The 18,603-nt window shown below is 41.5% G+C and overlaps 1 protein-coding gene across 5 annotated transcripts in view; it reads left to right on the forward strand.

The window, feature by feature from the left end:
- KLF12 (KLF transcription factor 12) overlaps positions 1 to 18,603 on the forward strand; it is a 241,373-nt gene that overhangs the window by 143,480 nt on the left and 79,290 nt on the right. For all 5 annotated transcript variants that reach the window (XM_064713382.1, XM_064713389.1, XM_064713400.1 and 2 more), the window contains one exon: positions 6,693 to 7,236. In XM_064713382.1, the coding sequence (XP_064569452.1) occupies positions 6,693 to 7,236 (544 nt within the window). The remainder of the gene's footprint in view (positions 1 to 6,692; positions 7,237 to 18,603) is intronic.

Raw genomic sequence — 18,603 nt, forward strand, 5'->3', positions numbered from 1 at the left:
TCACAGGGATAGCAGCGTGTTTCAAGTAGAGCTTGTTTAGTTCATATTTTTGCAAGATTGTATTACGTCTTTTTCTGAGAGTATTTTGTTGCTTTAGTTAAAGTGAGGATTTTCAGGCAGAAGTGAATATTGCGAAAGTAATTTCTCATGCTGGGAAGGGGTTTTGAAAAACATCTCTTCCTGTAACTTCGAAGAGAATTCACTCCTAGATTAGCAAAATAAGCCCTAAAAAGACTCCAAGTAAAGCTGTGGTACTTCAGCCACAACCTACATGGCTTTTTGAAGTGCCCAGGCTGCTACATACCCTCGCTAGCTGCAGCCTCTGTGCTTGTCAGTTGCCCACAGGGTGGGGTAGGACAAAACCTGACATAGGCAGATATGTTTCATGGCCAGCACCTATAGAACTGCAGTTTCAGGGGCATGAACTTTCTACCATATCATGAGAAAGATAAGAAAAATATTCTATTTTAATTTGAAAGGCAAACTGTGTGGAGCACACCATGTTCTAAACCCAATCCACCTGCTCATCTCATGGCATCAGAGTTGTAAGCACATCTGTGTGCTATGCAAAAGCAAAATGACTCCTTCTACAGCAAGTGGGTTTTGTAATTTAAAATGTGTTGGTTTTCATTGACTGTGAAGTGTTAGAAAATCTTTGACCTGCACAGTATTTCTGATTATTAAGGTTTCACCCTCCAGGCATCATGACCAGAGCTGAAAGCTGCTCTAGCTGGGCACACGTTCTGCACTGCCTGCCCAGGAGAGGCTGCATGCCTGCACTGCCGAGCCGTGGCGTTTTGGTGCTGCAGTGACAATGATGGGGTTAAAATTGTGGCGAGCTTTTCAGATAGAGTATGATTTTTCTTATCTCAGTCTTCTTTAAAACTGACAAAACAAAATAATCTTGTCTAAAATTGCTCCTGCTGGAGCAGAATGAGGTGGGAGAGCATAATGAGAACCAAGAAGGGGTTTTGTGTGATTTGACTGAAGAGTTAAACGCTTAGCAATTTATTTTTTAACTTCCTGTCCTCAAAGCTAGCTTATTTTATAAACGCTAAATTTAGTCTGTTCTGTTTCCGTCATCAAGGACAGCTTTTTTGGTATGCTTTCTTACAAAATGTTTGACCTTGGGAGATTGCTGCCAGAAAGGAAGACACTTCAAAAGCTGACAGCTGATTGTTGAAGGTTTGTAAACTCTGTTGTGTGGCTCAGTTGTGTGGGCTCACTAGAAGTCCACAAGGGCTTAAAGACTCACTGTGGCTTAGTACCCTGTGAAGCTGGTGAACTGCAAGGTGTCAGGATGAGCTGCTGACAACAAAATGATTTTTGCTTTTTCTCTGGTTTTAACCTCAGCTATGAGGAAACTGTGAGCTCTTCATGCCTTCTTTAGGGTCGGACACAGTGCTGATACACAAAGGAGTTGCCATGAGTAGAATAAGAGTAGATTTAAAAGGGGCTGTTGCAAAATTTCCTCACAAATTAAGAGGAGGTGGAATTCAGGGGGCTGGAAGGAAGATGAAGAGCTGTGCAGGAAGGATGGCTGCCCAACAGATAGGATATTACCAGCCACAGCGTCACCGTGTTTTGCTCCAGGTATTGCGGTTGCTTGCGAGGTAGACTGGTTGTTTTTCCTTAATGGTCTGGGAAGAAGGAGTAAGGAATGCTTTTTTATTCCACCAAAAAATCTTTGTGAATAGGGAAATCACGTGTTATGTTCCTGGTGGTATTTATTAATGACAAGCCAATGAAACAGAGCACTGCAGAGAATACTGGTGTACAGCTTTAAAAGGGCAGGCACAAAAAGCATGAGCCAAGAGCATTGATTCATAGAGGCTGCAGCTTTATTAAAAAGCCTTTTCTAGCAGGGAGCCATCCTTACCGGCTTTCCAGTTCTGGCTCAGCCTGGATTGGAGTGGATGGTGAGCAGCATAAGGATACAACAGCAATGTTGCAGAGACATGGCGTTGCTGAGATTTGCTTCCAAGTCCCAGCTGGAGGCAGGGCTGAAGCTGTCCCTCTCCATTGTACAGTGGGCTGAGCAGTGAGATGAAGGAGGCCACGTGGAGATGTAACCCTTCATGTTGTGTTTCCATGGTCTGGGCTGGTGTCCAGGGCAGCCCACTGAATTACAGGGACCTTAGGATGAACCCTTTCTAAGCCACCAAATGTTCTGAAAGCTGCCAAACTCTCAGCAACAGAGTTTAGACTGCTAAAACCAAAATGAAGTTTGCAAAACCAACACAGATGCTTTTGGGAGCCAGACAGGAAAAGCCTGCTTCAGATGCCCAAAGTAGCAATCCACTGAGCCCACACCACCACCACAAGAAGTCCAGTTCACCAGATGAGAATGGAAGGACAGAGAGACAGAAGAAATCTATTTGTTTCCCTTCCAGTTGAGCTGACAGAATGGCTGAAGGTACACTGAATATCGCAGCCACAGTTTTATTATCTTTTCAGTTGGAAAACATGTAGTTCTATTAGATAAAACTAACAACAACACTCAGTGTCTAGGAAAATGAACAGGTTTTTCTCAGTTAATAACATTAGTGGGAGATGCTAAGAAGTAGTGTTCTGAGAATTCAGCCATTCCTTTTGGCTTCCTTGCTGCTCTTCTTCCCGTATTCTGGAATAGCTGTCATCATTGGGAGAAGTTTACTTATACCATTCATTTTCAGAAAATAATGATAAATTTAATGTTCCAAGTTTTGGTTCACATACTGATTAAATAGAGTTTTGGCAACTTAGATAAAATCTGAGGTCATGGAGGAGCATATACCACTTGTAGGGAGTGTGAGTTGTTGGGGTAGATCTCTTCGTTTACCACTAGCAGAAGAAAATATAGCACTTGCTTACAATTTTTGTCTTAAATATGAGACATACAAACCTGTTTTGATAAGGATCTTGCTGGTTTTTGTAATGTCAGCTGACATCAGTCACATCCTGAATTTACCAAAGAAAGGGCATCCTTAGTCTTAGAGTTTTGTCAGGGAAAGGCAGCTATGGAAGGGCATGCTAGTTGGCATCCTATTTGGAGAAATTCATGAAGGGATTGTAAAGGTTTTGAGATTTGTTTCACTGCTGAACACTGAAATAATAATATCAACTGCATTACCATAGTACACAGAGACTGTGTGGCCCCTCCAGCAGCTCTGGACAAGAAGAGAATACCTAGGGAATGATACATGAAATGTAAGGAATGTACAAGCAAAAGTACATGTAGAAGAGTTGTTAAAAGAGAGTGATTTGTATGGTAGTCTGAAGTTACAGGTTACTTTTTTTCTGAATTCCCAAAGGAGTAGGTGTAATTGCTATAGTGAAACAAAGGTCTGTTCTTAGCACAGCTTAGAAAAATCTGTGAGTCGTGACCTGTGCTTTGTATCAAAGACCATTAACTCTATCCATGAAACAAATACTATGTGTGGTGTCAGCTACAGGAGATTTTGAGGTTCTTTACTCCTCTTGTGAGGGACCTAGTGCTGCTTGCTGCAAAGCCGGCTAGGACTTTGGGGCAGATGCGCCATCCTGTTTGGCAGTAGCTTTTGAGATCCCTTGTGTTCAGTCCCTTGTGGCAGTGGATCAACCTGATATCTGCCTCTGGCACCCAGGGAAAACCTGGAGTAAAGAAACATAGGATTTCTAGCGTAGTGGATTTATCTACACTGTGGATAGAGCTGGTGATTCATGCTTCTTCTAGATGTGGCTATTGTGCATGAGGGGATCCCTCATTTCTCCTGCACAAGCTGATGCCATTTATCCCTCTCCTCTCAAACATTTAAGATAGGAGATGCTGCCTTTGGCCTTATGAGGGTTCAGGTGCAGGTGTCCCTCTCCACTTTGCCTTTGCTCTGGTGCCTGTCTGTTCAATTCAGCAGGACCAGTCTGTCTGCCCAAGTGCATGTAGATGAGACTTGTCAAGATTTGACAAATAAACTTCCTGTACCGTGTATGTTTATGGTTTTGTCTTTATGATGGCATGGTGGGGGGGTCACATTATGGACATCAGCCAGGATAAGGTGTTTCAGAGGAAGTTACCAGGAATCATCGCCTGGCAATTACAGGCAGGTTTGCCTTCTTGAGGAAGAGCTTTACATAGCCTTGTCACTCATGGCTGGTTATGTGCTTTGAAAAGTAACCTGTTCGTCACTTTGTGTTCTTTTTAGCGTAATTTCCCATTGTCTTTATGAAAAGGGATATTTTGCTTTGAATAGCAGGATCCAGGGTTCAGATGACTCCATTATTTAGATGGTGGTCTCTTTATTTTAAATTGATTGGTGTATAAATAGAGGAAGAGATCATTCCACAGATATTCTTGCTTTCAGATAGGGGGAAATGTCAGATCCAAGAACCAATCCAAATCAGCTGAATAGATGAGATCTACTGTTGTAGTGTGTTGTTAAGTTTCTTGTGTTATTCCCCCAATTTATGTATTGTTCTCCCCTATTATGTGTAAAATGGTTTCGTTCCCCCAGTTTTTCCCGCCAGTGCTAGCCTGTCAGCTAAGTTGCTATAGTAACCTCGCTATTCATAGTTGCCGATATGTAATTGCTCCTCCCCTGGTTTCCCTTATAAGTGAAAGTTGTTTCCTCCCTGGGCACAGTCAATCACCCCCTTTCTCCTCCCAGGTTTCGAGAACCTTCTCCTCTCTGGAGATGGTGGTTGGCTGGGGTCCCAGGACACCTCCTTTACCTTTTGATTATTGGTCTCCATGGAGTGTCAGTTCTGTGAAGTTCATCCCCTCACCTTTCCCGATTGGTTCCGCCTGTACCCACCCCCCTCCTTTATAATCCTGTTTCACCCCCTATGGAGAAACTTTTTCCCGGGTGGTTTCCCCGTGTTTGGATCCCGCAACACCTTCAATAAACCGATGTTTAACCCCCGGGAAATGGTCAGCTCCGTTCCTCGCCAATACCAGCGGTGTAAGCCAGTCCGCAGCCAGCACAGCCCGAGGCCATCAGACGCCGAAGGGTGCTGGCCAGGAATTGCAGAGGGGCGTCGGCCTTTCGCCCTCAGCTAGTCGGACTCTGAACTTCGGGCCACATATGCCCCCCTCCGCAATCTACTAGAACATTTCATCTTTCAGCATGCCAGGAATAATATCCAGTTAGGTCCTTATTACTGCAGTGTTCAATATAAGTGTTTGTATTTTTCTTTTTCAATAGAATTTCATTCTCTGTTGAAGCTTGACTCTGACTCAAAACAAGGAGGTCTTTCCTTGGAAATATTTATAGTAGTTGATTATCAAAATCCCAAAGGGAATTCATAGCTTGATTGATTCTTAGTTTATTGACAGTAGATGCAATAAAATATTTCCAGCTTAAATATTTTTGACTTAATATTTGTAGATACTTTGTAAATACTGTAATCTAGAGATCAAGTTAATGCATTTAGAGCTGCTTAGGTCTGTACAGGGAATAATTGTTTTGGGTCAAGTGAGGTTTGAAGGAGCAGTGTTTTGTGTTGAGGTTGTTGTTTGGTGCTACACTATGACTGCCTGTCTGTAGAGAAGCTCTGCTGCAGTGCAGTGCTGTGGGCTTCCTTAGCTAAGCAGCTGAGAGCTGTGCTTTGTCTTAGACCAGATTATCGATGGGCATTTCCAGCCTTGCTCTGCCTGGTGAAAATTACTTGAAAAAACATCATTAAGGACTGGTTATTAATGATGGACTGTCAAAATGGAAAGATATATCAAATGAACTTCTCTAGGGATCTGTCTTTGGTCTAGCATTATTCAAAAATTCTATTAACCTCTTTGATGACAGAAATAAGGGAAAACTATAAAAATAGCAGACAGCACCACTCTAGAATAAATTTAGTCCAACCAGCTTTGAAAGAATTAATCTAAAGCATAAAATTATTTTGTGAAGTCAGGAAAATTGTTCTCAGTTAGTATGGAAATAATAACAATAACAGTGGGGAAGGCTATCTAATGGGCTAGTTCAGAATAATGAATTGCTGTAACCATTGCTCGCTCTGACAGGGCAGTCGTACAAATGTGTGGCTCTGTACTGACCTGTAAGTTCATTACCAGTGAGCATTCAGAATGCAGAAGTCAAACAGAACTGAAGGACTGAGGGTAGAGTAAGGCACCTTCTGAAATCTGTTGTGGACACAACTTCAAAGATCACTCTAAAAAACCAGTGGGTACTAAGGCTAGTCGTTTTGAAACAGACATCACAGAAAGAAGCAACCAGGTCTGGCTAGTCTAGAAGAAGGTAGACAAGTAGGGGGAAATTACAGTCTTGGAGCGTGCAGAAAGTTGTTTGAGAAATGGTGATAACCATTTTTTCTTCATGTCTGAGTGATGATGACACAAGAGAGTAATGCTGTGGTTTAAAATTAGATGTTGGGGGAAAAAATGTTCTGTCAATATAAATAGTTTTTACTGCTGAAGATACTAAAATTTCTGTCATTGGTGACTTTGTGTAGTACAAAGAAGCAGGATGATTTTGTACTGTTAATCCTGACACTTTCTAAGAAGTGGGAATAGAATTTTTTTTCTTTGTTATATTCTGTTCAAACAGAACATGTCTGTGCTTTCTAACATGATTTGTACTTTAAAATTATGAGCTGATCCAAAAAAAGGGACTTATATCTGTGGCTTTCATGATCAAGTTGTGTGGTGTGCGTTAGCAATTGCGTGTGCAAGTCATCTTTATGCACACATATAACTGTGTCCCGTTGTTCTTCCTCAACAGTCTCCAAACGTCCACAACTACCCCGATATGGATGCTGTACCCTTGTTACTAAACAACATGAAGGCCGACCCCACGGAGGATTCATTATCTACAGACCATTTCCAAACACAGACTGAACCAGTGGACTTGTCAATAAACAAAGCCAGGTCGTCCCCTACAGCAGCTTCATCTTCACCAGTTTCCATGACAGCATCAGCCTCCTCCCCTTCCTCTACTTCTACTTCTTCTTCTTCCAGTCGGCCAGCTTCATCCCCCACAGTAATAACATCAGTCTCCTCAGCAGCGTCTGTACCGTCAGTATTAACTCCAGGTCCTCTTGTGGCCTCTGCATCTGGTGTTGGAGGCCAGCAGTTTTTGCACATTATCCATCCAGTACCACCTTCAAGTCCCATGAACTTGCAGTCCAACAAAATGAGTCATGTGCACCGTATCCCCGTGGTGGTACAGTCGGTACCTGTTGTCTATACAGCTGTGAGATCACCTGGGAATATGAACAACACTATAGTAGTACCACTGTTGGAGGATGGGAGAAGCCATGTCAAAGGTAAGGTGGAGCCAGTTTTGTGCATCTGTGGCATCTCTGAAACTGGTCTTATATGAGAAAAACATAATGACAGTTATAAAGTTGTTAGTTTCTATACTTAGTGTGTTGTTGCTGAAAAAACGTACAACTTACACAACTTGCAGGAACCTTTAAATGTCTTATCCCAGATGATCTTTAAGGTAAATAAGTTTTTAAATTAGGATTGGGTTCAGCAGTGGTGAATGATGTTTAGATGCTCAGACAACCTGTGGCAGGTTCTGTCCTGAGAGAAATAAGTCCTCCCCAGAAGCTGAAGAAGTAGGAGAATGGAAAAAATGTCAGTGTATGATATTTATGACAATATATAAAACATCATAGATGAACATGGAAAACTCACCAGGTGTTTCAGATTTAGCAAGGGGAGGAATGGCAGAGGGATTGTTCCCCAGCAAGTAGGAAGCAATCATCAGGCTCTAGGAATGTGTGAAGGAAAGGCTTGTGGACCAAAGAGCATTAGCAGATGCAGAGAAGTAGGTTTTACTAAGCTTAAGGAGTGGCAGTGCAATACTTTGAATTAGGTTTCTTCTTCCAGATTAAACAGCAGAAGGGAAGGAAGCCACCCAGAGTGTTTATGTTGGAAATGAGTTTTACAGACACAGGACCTGAGAGGCACAGGGAGGTGTGAGGGGAGGAAGAGGCACATGTCAGAAGGACAGATACACTCTTGAGGTGTCCAAAGAACACAGAAAGGGGAGCTGGAAAGCAAAAAAGAGTGAGAACCCAGCAGTTACTGAGGGAGCAAAAACCAGTTACGGATAGTGAGAGGATGGGTGGAGTAAGGAAAGAAAAAACAGATGTGCCCAGAAACTTTGAAAGCACAGCTTTATAAAGGAGGCATTAGCGACAGAGATGGGAATATGAGGAAAGGAATGAGATACTCATTTCAAGGCTCATTGCACGTGAGTGAATAAAGTACGGTAATTTTCCCCTGAAATGAGGTATTGCTTGAGGCAGAAAGGGAGGGTATTGACAGATAACCTTACTTTGGGGCTTATGAGGCTGCAGGACATTTAGTCTTATAACATCTCTTGTATTCCTAATTGCAGAGTGAACAGGTCTCAACTTGTTTCTTACCTCTCATGTTTTTCATGAACTGTTTTTCATGAACTGGCAACTGTGTGTTATTGTACAGGCCTACAGTGATGGGTCATTCAGATGTTTAGGGGCATCCTGTTGGGTATTAGTCTGTGACTCTCCTACTGTTCCCTCACTACCCAAAGGGGGACTCTGCCCTCTCAGTAGGCTTGGACATGGGAAATGAACTCATTGTTGATCTGAGTCTAGTTTTAAGCCTCAAAATTATGGTTTAAGTTTTATTGCACTTCATACAGTGGTGTAATTTTAGCCCTTTGTGCCTTTCTGTCAGTAAATTATGAATAAAACCAGGACTTCATACCGTGTAGTCTAGGAAAAAAACCCCAAACAAACAGAAAAATGAAAGTTTTAGTTTTTATTTTGATTTTGGCCCTTCAAGGTGCACCTAACCATGAACTCATTGAGAAATTTTCCTCTTTGTTTTCTTTTCGAAGGTGCTGGTTGGCTGTGGTAGTAGTCTCCTCTGTAGGAAGCATCTCCTGATCTTGTAAAACTAGAAATTCACTACCCCAGTTTCATCAACAAAATTCCAGAATTTAATGTGCTGTAGGGATTTCAGCCTGTGAACTCCATGCCTTCAGACCTGCCCTGACAATATGGCCTTTGTGCTCTAATTGGTAGAGGTCATTAGCCATTAGCCCCTGCATCATCTATTAATGCACAGTTAAAGTACAATAAAGTATCAACAGTTCTTCAGTTTATTAATTTTTTCTCATGATTTGTACTCATTTTGTGGTCCTTAATTCTTTTGATTAAGAAGTTCAGGTTAATTTAAATAAATACAATAGAAGTAAATTGGGCAGCAACCCACTCTAGGTAGTAATCTTTTATCAGCTTTTGCTGGAGTGTTTTTCATTCTTTAGTGCAAAACAATATAAATAATTCAATGCAGTTATATTGCACAAATTAACCAATTAAATTATTTTAATATGTGTGCAGACTAAATTCCCTTCAATAATCAGCTCTTGTGCTGATAACAAAAAATAAGTGTACACAGATCCTAACAGGACATTGTTGCCAAATTGAATTAGTTCCTAATCCTCTACTAGCTGATGGACAAATGCAGGTTTGGAGTCATCTATACTCACAGCTTTCAACTTCTACATGAATGCTGCTAATTTTCAGAAACATAAAAATATGCACAGTGAAACAGTTGATCCACAGAGACCATCAGCAGGATAATCCCTGTGTTATTCCTGCATTGGTGCTAATTCAGAGATGATGTTGATGATCCAGGAGTGCCAGTTAGGAAGCACTTAAAGTTATGTTTTTCATGACCCTTTATCTAAGCCCTTTTCACACAATTGGGACTAAGGCACTTTCCTGAAAAGAGATATTTTTAATATGAAAATTACATCAGACCTGAGCTCTCAGGCATCTCCTGTATTTCTAGGTTTCAGGTGCTGAGGGGAGCAAATACAAGAAACCAGGGCATAGAGAAAAGCTTTTTCCTTGTTATTCCAAATTTTATTTTTCTCATGCTGAATTGTCCTCTTCCTTTGAGGTTTGACTAGAACCATTTAATTTTTAGGTTTTTTTGCAAAACCTTCTCAGGCTGTCATCATCCCTTTAATACTGTCTCCAGGTGTTTTGCACAGGTGGCTTTCTGCTTTTCCTGATGCCTCCCAGACCTTCTTTCTCTCTCACTCTCAGACAAAACTCTACTGGTGGCTGCTTTTTTAGGCAGTTCAAGCAAATAGTGTTTTCTTCATGTTCTGTTTGAATATTCTCTTCCCTCTGGCACAAGAAGTGGCTACTTTGTCTTCTGTTTCCCTGTCTTCTTCTATTTATCTATTTTTCCTAGTCCTTCCCATCTTGCTGACTGCTCTTTGAGTGCCACTTTCAGCAGCTTTGCTTCGTCTCCCTCTCCTTTTCTGTTAATATTTCTAACCTATACTGTCATCTCCTCCTCCGCCTCTGCGCATCCTTCTCCACGGTGCCATTCATCATGGCGTTCTTTGTCTCACCATCCTTCAGAAGAGTCTCAGATCTCCTTTACTGCCTCTCAGTTTGCTGTTTATTTCTGCTGTCTATCCTGCCTCCTCTCTCCCTTTTTTTTTTTTGGTTGCAAGGTTTCTTTTTGTTTTGAAGACACGTAGCCCTTGTATATACAAGGTGCTGGCAGCATCCCGTTGGATCCTGTGCCACGTGCTGCACCCCAAGGCGGGCAACGGGAGACAGGGCTGTCATGCTGGAAAAGCACCCTTATGTCAGAGTGATGTGCTTTTGCAGGATTAAGAACCGAATCTAAATCAAAACCAGGATTGGTGCATTTTTAGGAAGTTATTAACAATGCTCATTTAGAAGGTAATTAGAGAACACTGTTTTTGGTGTCGGTAATACATCACTTGCCATTTACAAATCTTAGTAAATTCCTGTAAGTTGCTAACACCACAACATTCAGCTATGAACAGACCCCACTGTTGACCAGGCACCTTCATCCCCCTATGCACCAATGGGGAGGATGCATTCAAGGGTGATCTCCAGAGCAGTGGGGTCTCTTGCAGCCCCCACAGCACCAGCCCGGCTGTGCAGGTTGCCCCCTACAACCGTCTCCTCTCATTGTTTCATACACATAAACCAGAGAAATGCATTAGGGCTGATGGGCACACAGGGGAAGGGAACCAGGTGCAAGTCCTCATGGACACCATGGGCTAGACTGTGCCCTGTGCCACCCCCACACCATGGCAGACTCAAAGTTCACTTTTTCAGTGGTCACTGCTCTTGTCACAGCCTTCAAAGGTGCTTGGAGGTTTTTTTTTCTGTAAGGATTCGGTGGTGGTGACTAGACATTATTGTACATTGAAATATTCCATGAAACAGTATTATAGTCCCAGAAAAGCTTTTTCCTTGCTTTTTTTTGCTCCCTGTTTAGCAATGGTAAGCATCGCTAAAAGTTTAATTAGAGGCCCAGCAGGTAGCAGCACCTATAGATAAGACTGCCTGATGGTTTCACTTAAACCCCAATCTTCAGTTGCTCCAAGTCTGTCTGTATGTAAACCATTGAGACTTACGTTTTCCATACTGCCTCAAGCTATTTCTGTGTTTTTTCTTTTTTTTCTTTTTCCTTTAAGAGAAGATTTTCTAGAAGAAAAACTATTCCACTCTTCCTGAGACTTAGCATAGAGGAAAAAAATGTAGCATTTTCTATGTTGAAAATGTTTATTCCAGCTTTTTTTTTTTTTTTTTTGTGAAAAACTAGAACCTCAGTGTTTTTAATTACATGAACCTCATGCTTTGTTTGGACCATTGTTCTTTGCTTTCAGCAGATATCCATGAATACTACTGGCAAATCATGTCCCTCTAGCAGCAGGTTTTGCCAAATACAATATTCTTGAAAATTGTTTTCTGAAGTTCAGAGGAGTTAATGCTTTCATTGAAGAGCCTTTTAGAAGCTCCTTCCTGATAATGGTGGATGAAGGGCTGGTGCAACTTTGATATTTCTCAGGTTTTGGAATCAGATTTATGAATTCTCGTTCTTACGGGTTTTTATGTTTTCAGAGGGCACAATCACTTGCAAAATTCACCAGTCAGAGCATTATAAATTTAAACTTGCCAACTGAACTTTGTCTGCTTCTCTTGTACATAAACAGCTGTTATGACATGGTCTTGGACCTTTTTTATGTTGTATCTGTATTTTGGCCATGGCAAAAATACACAGCTTTTTCTTTTCACAGTTTGCACTGTTTGGCATATTCCTCATTGTGGATATATTAATAAGTAGTAAATGCAGTATCTTTTGCTGCGGATTTTTTGTGACTTCAAACAGGTAGTACCATTAGATTACATTATCCACTGCTCTTACTGTTTTTTTAAACTACAGCCTGTTATTTCTGCCTACTGTAAAGTTTATTTTGCAAAAATAAATGCAATTTGCAGTTAAAAGATAGAAACTAAGATGTTCCATATGTTTAGAGGTCAGATTATATGGTCTGTTTGTATAAATTATGCTATGGAAGAGACATTTAATTAAAACCAGTAGTGTTGCCTTTTTTGTTTCATGCGGAGTGATTATCCTTTCTGCGTTTTAGTAGACAGTTATTTTGGATTTGAGTTGCATTGAGGCTGGGAGTTTCTACTTTAGCTGCCATCATTTTGTTGTTATGCACAAAAATCTTCTGTGGCTGTCTGTATTCAGCCTGTCCACCTCCCCCCCTGCTGTCCCCCAGAATGTTGGCTCTGTCTCCTCCTGTTTGGTTGGTTCAGCTGGAAGAAGCACTCATGGTTCTGGGAAAGCAGGAGCAGGTTGGCAGTGGCTTGGCAGGAAGAGAGGAAAGCAGAGGAGAGGCTTGTGTTCACGGTGGGACCTGTGCTCCTGAAGATGGTGCACATTATTTAAGAGCTAGAGTAAACAGTAGTTTTTGCCAGAGTGGAGAGTTAAAACACATACTATAAGTTGCCGCACAACACTGTGGTATTTGAAACCAAGGAGGTTGATTTAAGACAAAATGGATCAGCTTAACTGTAGGGACTTCCCTAAACAGCCTTCTACTTAAATTTCCAGAAAAGTGCTCCTTCTAGTGATTCACTAGTGACATTCTTGGGTTCTTTCACTGTAGAAGCAAATGCTCTTTTAAGATTCATCAATATGATTTGTTCGTGTTGATGTTCATTGTTCGTTTTCAGCTAGGAGGGATTTGAGGAAGGGAATGAGGTACAGGCATACTCCAGCTTGATTTGCAAACCAGCATAAGCGGGATGAGTAAATCTCTTTTGACATATCCTGAGTCCCTGCACCTTTTGGAAGCTGTTAGTTCCTTCTCTTCCACGCCAAGAATGCCTCTGGCCCTTCAGTTCTGTATTCTCACCAGGGCTGAGCTTTGATCTGCTTGCTTTTATCGCATGAATTTGGATCCAGCAGAAACACATGCCTAAAACTTCTCATTTATTTTCTCTCTGCCTTGGGTTTTATTGTGCCTTGGACCAACCTGCTGGAAGCTTGCTGATGTCTAAAATATCTCTTGCCTTTTGCAGTGTGTAAGCTGCAGTCTGCTACCATTGTGTAGTAGTTTCACAGTATTTTATCCAATATTAAATACATTCTGTCCTTATTATTTTCCTTGTTTACTTTTGATGATAGAGTATTTGTGTATTGGATGCTCAGCGAGACATAAATCTCAGCAGTCTTAGTAGTTTCCTTTTCTGTGTAGATGAGGTCTTCTGGCATTGAAATAGCTTAGAAAGAGAAAAGTCTTTTGTTTAAAAAATGGGTTTGTATTTTTATGTATACAACCCAATGACAGAGATACTTAAGTATGTGCATATATTACATCCATGCAATCCCTCTTACCTCTGTATTTCTCCATATAGCTATTATTTTACAGGTTTATGGCAAATTACTTGACTGTTGAAATGATTTTAAATATTGCCTTTGATTGGATCATAGCAATTAATATTCTCTGCTAGATTAGTTACACTGTGCATTTCAGTGCCAGTTCCCATTCTCTGTGAACCATAACCACGCTAGGTGCAGTTAACTGCTAAAGCCATATAGTGCCATAAAATTTTAATAAAATCTGAAAACTGTGGAGTATGGGTAATCTTGCTATAAATTGTAATAAAAATTACCCCTGTAGACTCTATATTCTGACCATTACGTTCATGGATAGTGCTGCTTTGTACATAAAGTTTTATGAAATAAATCGACCAATTCTGCGGCCCCTACCAGGAACCAAGCTGTTTTGATCAAAAATCTGACTGGTGCACTCAGAGCATTTTTCCAATGCATAAAGCATTTATAATGAACTTTAAATAGGAAGAAAAATGTCGTATATGTGCTTTATATAGTATGAATCGGCTTAGGAGAAGGAGATCGTGAGTAGCGTCATTCATGTGCATTTGGTAGGTCTGTAAAGACACAATTTTGTTTCCTAGAATGCATTAAATAAACCTGAGTACAACACAGTCTCTGAGGTCATAATTTTAAGTAGCTCCTGTACATCTGCATCTGGAAGTGTTGCTTCCACCACTAGAAATGCATAGCGATGTCTGTTGCAATCTTTTTTGATGCTTTCGTGCTAAGTCCATGCTGGTGTCAAAAAAATTTCAAACAAGGGGGATGTTCATTTGTTTCAAACATCAAACTGTGGTATGAGGCTGACTTCCACAGTTGTAAAACCCATTTTCCAGGAGTAACCAAGAAGGATGGAGATGATTTCTTCTGCTTGGTGTTCGATCCACCCCGATGCATTTGTTATTAGAGACATTTGAGACAGTTTCAGTTTAAGAGAGAGCAAAAGACTTGCTCTTGGTCAGGAGCTTTCTTGCAATATTTCAGATATTGAACTATGCTGTATGCCAAAATTAAGGGTCCAAAGTTATGGTTTAGACACTGTAGTATTCATAACTGCAGTGTTTCTGATGCTGGCAGATTAATTGTGTAATGAGCTAAAACATGAGTGCCATAAAGTTTTCTTAGCCATATTTTCCATTTCCATCCTTCTAGGAGTTTGGCAGCAAATGTCTGTTTTTACTTCAGTCCTTCATGCTCTGCAGACACTGTGACACACATGTGTAACAGCAGTAGTAATGAGATTATTGTTAATGTTAATTTTGACATGCGGCGTAGTATTTTGTTTTCCATTCCTAATGGAAGTAAGTGCAAAGCATTACTTGCGGCTGGAGACAGTCTTTAATCTATTGTATGCCAACATGGACTGAGATCAACCAGAGAGGAGTTTACTGGAAGCATCAATGGTGACCCTTTCTGGCTTATTGAGCCATGTTTCTGCTTCATTTAAACTTCCATCGCAATAAAAATCTGTGGCTGCGTTTCCAAGACCAAACCCATCACCAGGCTGGATATGGCAAGGCTGGAGGGGCCTCACCACCATCCAGGCTGATGTCTCAGCTAGCACAGGTCTTGGTGTCACTGCCCACTGCAGAGCTGTGTAACCCTGCTTCTGACAGGCAAGTCCTCGTGGGTGAATGGCAGGGCCAGTTGGAAATCCCATCATGAACGATCATTTTGATTAGCAGATTGATAAGGCATCCTTCAGAGAAAGCAGGGTGGGGAGTTTAAAATGTGAAACAAAGGCAAGCAAACTCTGAATTTGGAAATCCTTTCAAAGGGCAGAAACAGATTTTTAATTACTTTAATAGAGTAACAATGATTCTTATTGTGGTGTGCTGCATTGGCAAACCTACATGTGGGAAAGTTTACAAAGTTATTAGCTCAGAAGTTAAGTAAGTGCAGAAAGCTGAGTTTTTAAGCTGAAGCGAGACAGAGGTATTTCAGGATGCTGAAATTTTCTCTCTATTTTCATACTAGCAAGCATCATCTCACAGAGTCATTTCAACATCAGTTAATTTCTGTGTGGCTTAGCTATACATTGAGGCAAAACTCCTAATGATTACTTAGTTTTCTCCTGCTCTTAAATATATCATTCCTCTTTAGCCCAAGGGTCTCATATTTGCCCTTAAATCAAAGATAGGATGTAGACATAAAATTATTTCTAGTGGGTGTTCATGAGCCTAATGATGGGATGAGTTTTCATCCCTTTCACTCACAGGAATTTTGACTAGGCAAAGTAAATCAGGTTGCAGTAACTGAGAGCTGCCAGTGGTGACAGCAGCGTTGTGGTGTATGGCCCTTTCCATGCCACATGCAGGGCCTCTGACAGTGCTTGGCTTTGTCTGACCACATCAGAGCACTTAAGGTGTGTATCCTTGATTAATCACTGAAAAAAAGCAAAGATGTTAGGATATACCTGGCTGAAACCCAAGTGTGACAGACGGGGAGAAAATTTACCTACCATCTTTGTATCAGCAGCACACATGTGAGAAGGGGGAGGAGGGATGCTGGGCTCTTGTCAGCCTGCGGCGATTTAAGTCCACAATCCCTTCCTTCCCAGGGGTTTCCAGAATGTGGGTGAGCAGGAGCACCAGTTTAGGGAATGAAGAGGGAAAAAGTCCCCTGATGGTGTGGCTGTGGGCTCAGGTTATTCCCCTGGGGAGGTGGAGGCTTGATCCTGTTCCAAGGGGTTCATCTGCCCTTAGCAACCGACAAGCTGGATCCTTCCCAGAGATTGTGCTTCCGTGACATGGCTAATCCTGTACCATGTCAAAACCAATGCAGCCGTGTGCCAGAAAGCACAAATGTATGCAGTGCTCATTAAAAAGCTCCTGTGCAAGTTTAAATCTCTTCCAGCATTGTAGAACAGGCAATTTTGTCCTCAGAAGCGGGATCAGGTATTGTCTGACCCCACAGCCAGAATAAATTTTAAAGCCCCAAACTGTTCAGTTTGACAGAAATAGAAGCAAGCTTATATCTGATCCAGATCAGGCTTTTTCCTACTGGCAACTGGCAGCTGGCAGATACAATATTAATGATGATAGACTTAAGTTGTGTAGTATTTACTGGCTGGTATATGCTTTATGTGTGATAAATTTGCACATCTTCACTTAAAACAAGTGCAGGAAGTGAATTTGCTCATGATGCCCAGAGTGAAGCTCCTTTTTGGTACAGTTTGGCAAAGGGGCATTAAGAAGTGCATGTATTTGTGTGCATCATGAGCAATTCTCTCTACTTTTCTTAGCAAAAAAGGATCATTGTTTCTTGAGGCTAACAAGGATGGGAAGCAGCGTGGCTGCTTGCAGCCTTCAGCATTTGCAGACGCTCTTAACTCCCATGGCTCACCAGTCTATTCAGCATGGAGAGCTAACAGCTTGCTTCTGTACCTCCTGTGCATTCATTCAATGGCACCTTTGTCCCATGAAAGCAGCAGTCTCTGACTGGTTTCTTTTTGCTTGCCTCGCCTTAACCTCATTCACACTTCACAAAACCACCAGATAGCTCTGTTGGACAAATCTTGCCTTTCAAGAGGCATAGCAAGGGCAAGAAAGCCACTTAAGGTTTATTAATTAATGTGTCTGCCTGTGTTTGGGACTTGATTCAGTGACCCAGCCAAGTCCCTTCTGGATCCATAGTCCTGAGTTCAAGGAAGAGCATGGTTGTTAGAACAAGGTAAAGCATGAAGGGAGGTTAAAATGCATTGGCATGTTTTGTGGGCTTTTCTCCACCTTGCTTGCCAGTTGCATTCTATTACTCACTTGTCCCCCACCTTTTTTATCTCATTTGCTAAACTATCTCTTGCCTGCATCTCTTCATCCTCTCCTGTTTGATGTTCATTAGGCCAGTAATTACTTCTAATTCAGTGCTTATGAACTGAGGCTGGTATTCATAAACCTTGGTGCCAGGAGTTGGACAGTTGTTCTTAGATGTCCAAGAAAAAGTCAAAGCTGTTGACATTAGTAGGAGTCATGAACTCCTGATGTGTGACAGTCCTGTGCTGCAGTTTGCACACTGCAGAGAGCGGTGAGGAGGAGATATCTGTTAGGTTTTTGGCCAGTTGGATATTCACATGGCCCATTTCAGGGAGGAGAGTAGCTGGAAAGGCTGTTTTCCCCTAGCAGCTGCAGCCATGCTGATGAGAACACAGGCCAGTTTGCACCAGCTGGCAGCAGCAAGGCTCAGCCCCCTGGTCAGTCACCTCACTCCCCAGTGCCTCGGCCACCCACGGCTGCGAGCTGGAAGGAAGTGACAAATGAAGAGAGAGAGAGAAAAAAGGATGTATATGTGGACTGACATAAAAAGTAAGGGAATAATCCCAAGAACATTGTTTTATTTACTTGCCATCTTTAGTTAGATTTTCTGCAAATATATAGCAGTGCTTGAAATACCTGCCTTTGAATTTACCCACTGATACATTTCCATTCCTCACCTTTTATCCTCTCCATAGTTACGTGTGGCAGCACCTCATTATGTGCTCAAGCATTGGTGCCTGATGGGGCACACTATACCCAGTGAGTACAGTAAATTGTCCCTGGGTGAAAAAGTAAAGTGCTGCTCACAGCTTTGTGTCTGTGCTAGAAGTGTATGGAGTAGGATTTACCGAGCAGAAACAAGGAGAAGGTAATTGAGAGCTTTGATCCTGGCACATTCCTGTAGTAATCTAAAATCAATACCAGATGTCATAGGAGTCTCATTAATATCTTAAGAGCCAGCAGTCTGCAGTAATAATGAAACAACATGTCTTACAAAGAAGGAACGTATGTAAGATTGTTCATACACATTTATACCATCTCTTTTTATGTAGGTGTATTCACGCTTAAGTGATCAGAGTTCATGTATAAGAACTGTATTGCAGACTTAGTTATGCAACAACTTCCATCATTTCAAGTTAGTTTTAGTTTCAGAGCTACCTACTTAAAACCTTTGCTATAGTGCAAGTC

The sequence above is a fragment of the Zonotrichia leucophrys genome, chromosome 1, assembly GCF_028769735.1.
Source record: "Zonotrichia leucophrys gambelii isolate GWCS_2022_RI chromosome 1, RI_Zleu_2.0, whole genome shotgun sequence".
Lineage (NCBI taxonomy): Eukaryota > Metazoa > Chordata > Aves > Passeriformes > Passerellidae > Zonotrichia > Zonotrichia leucophrys.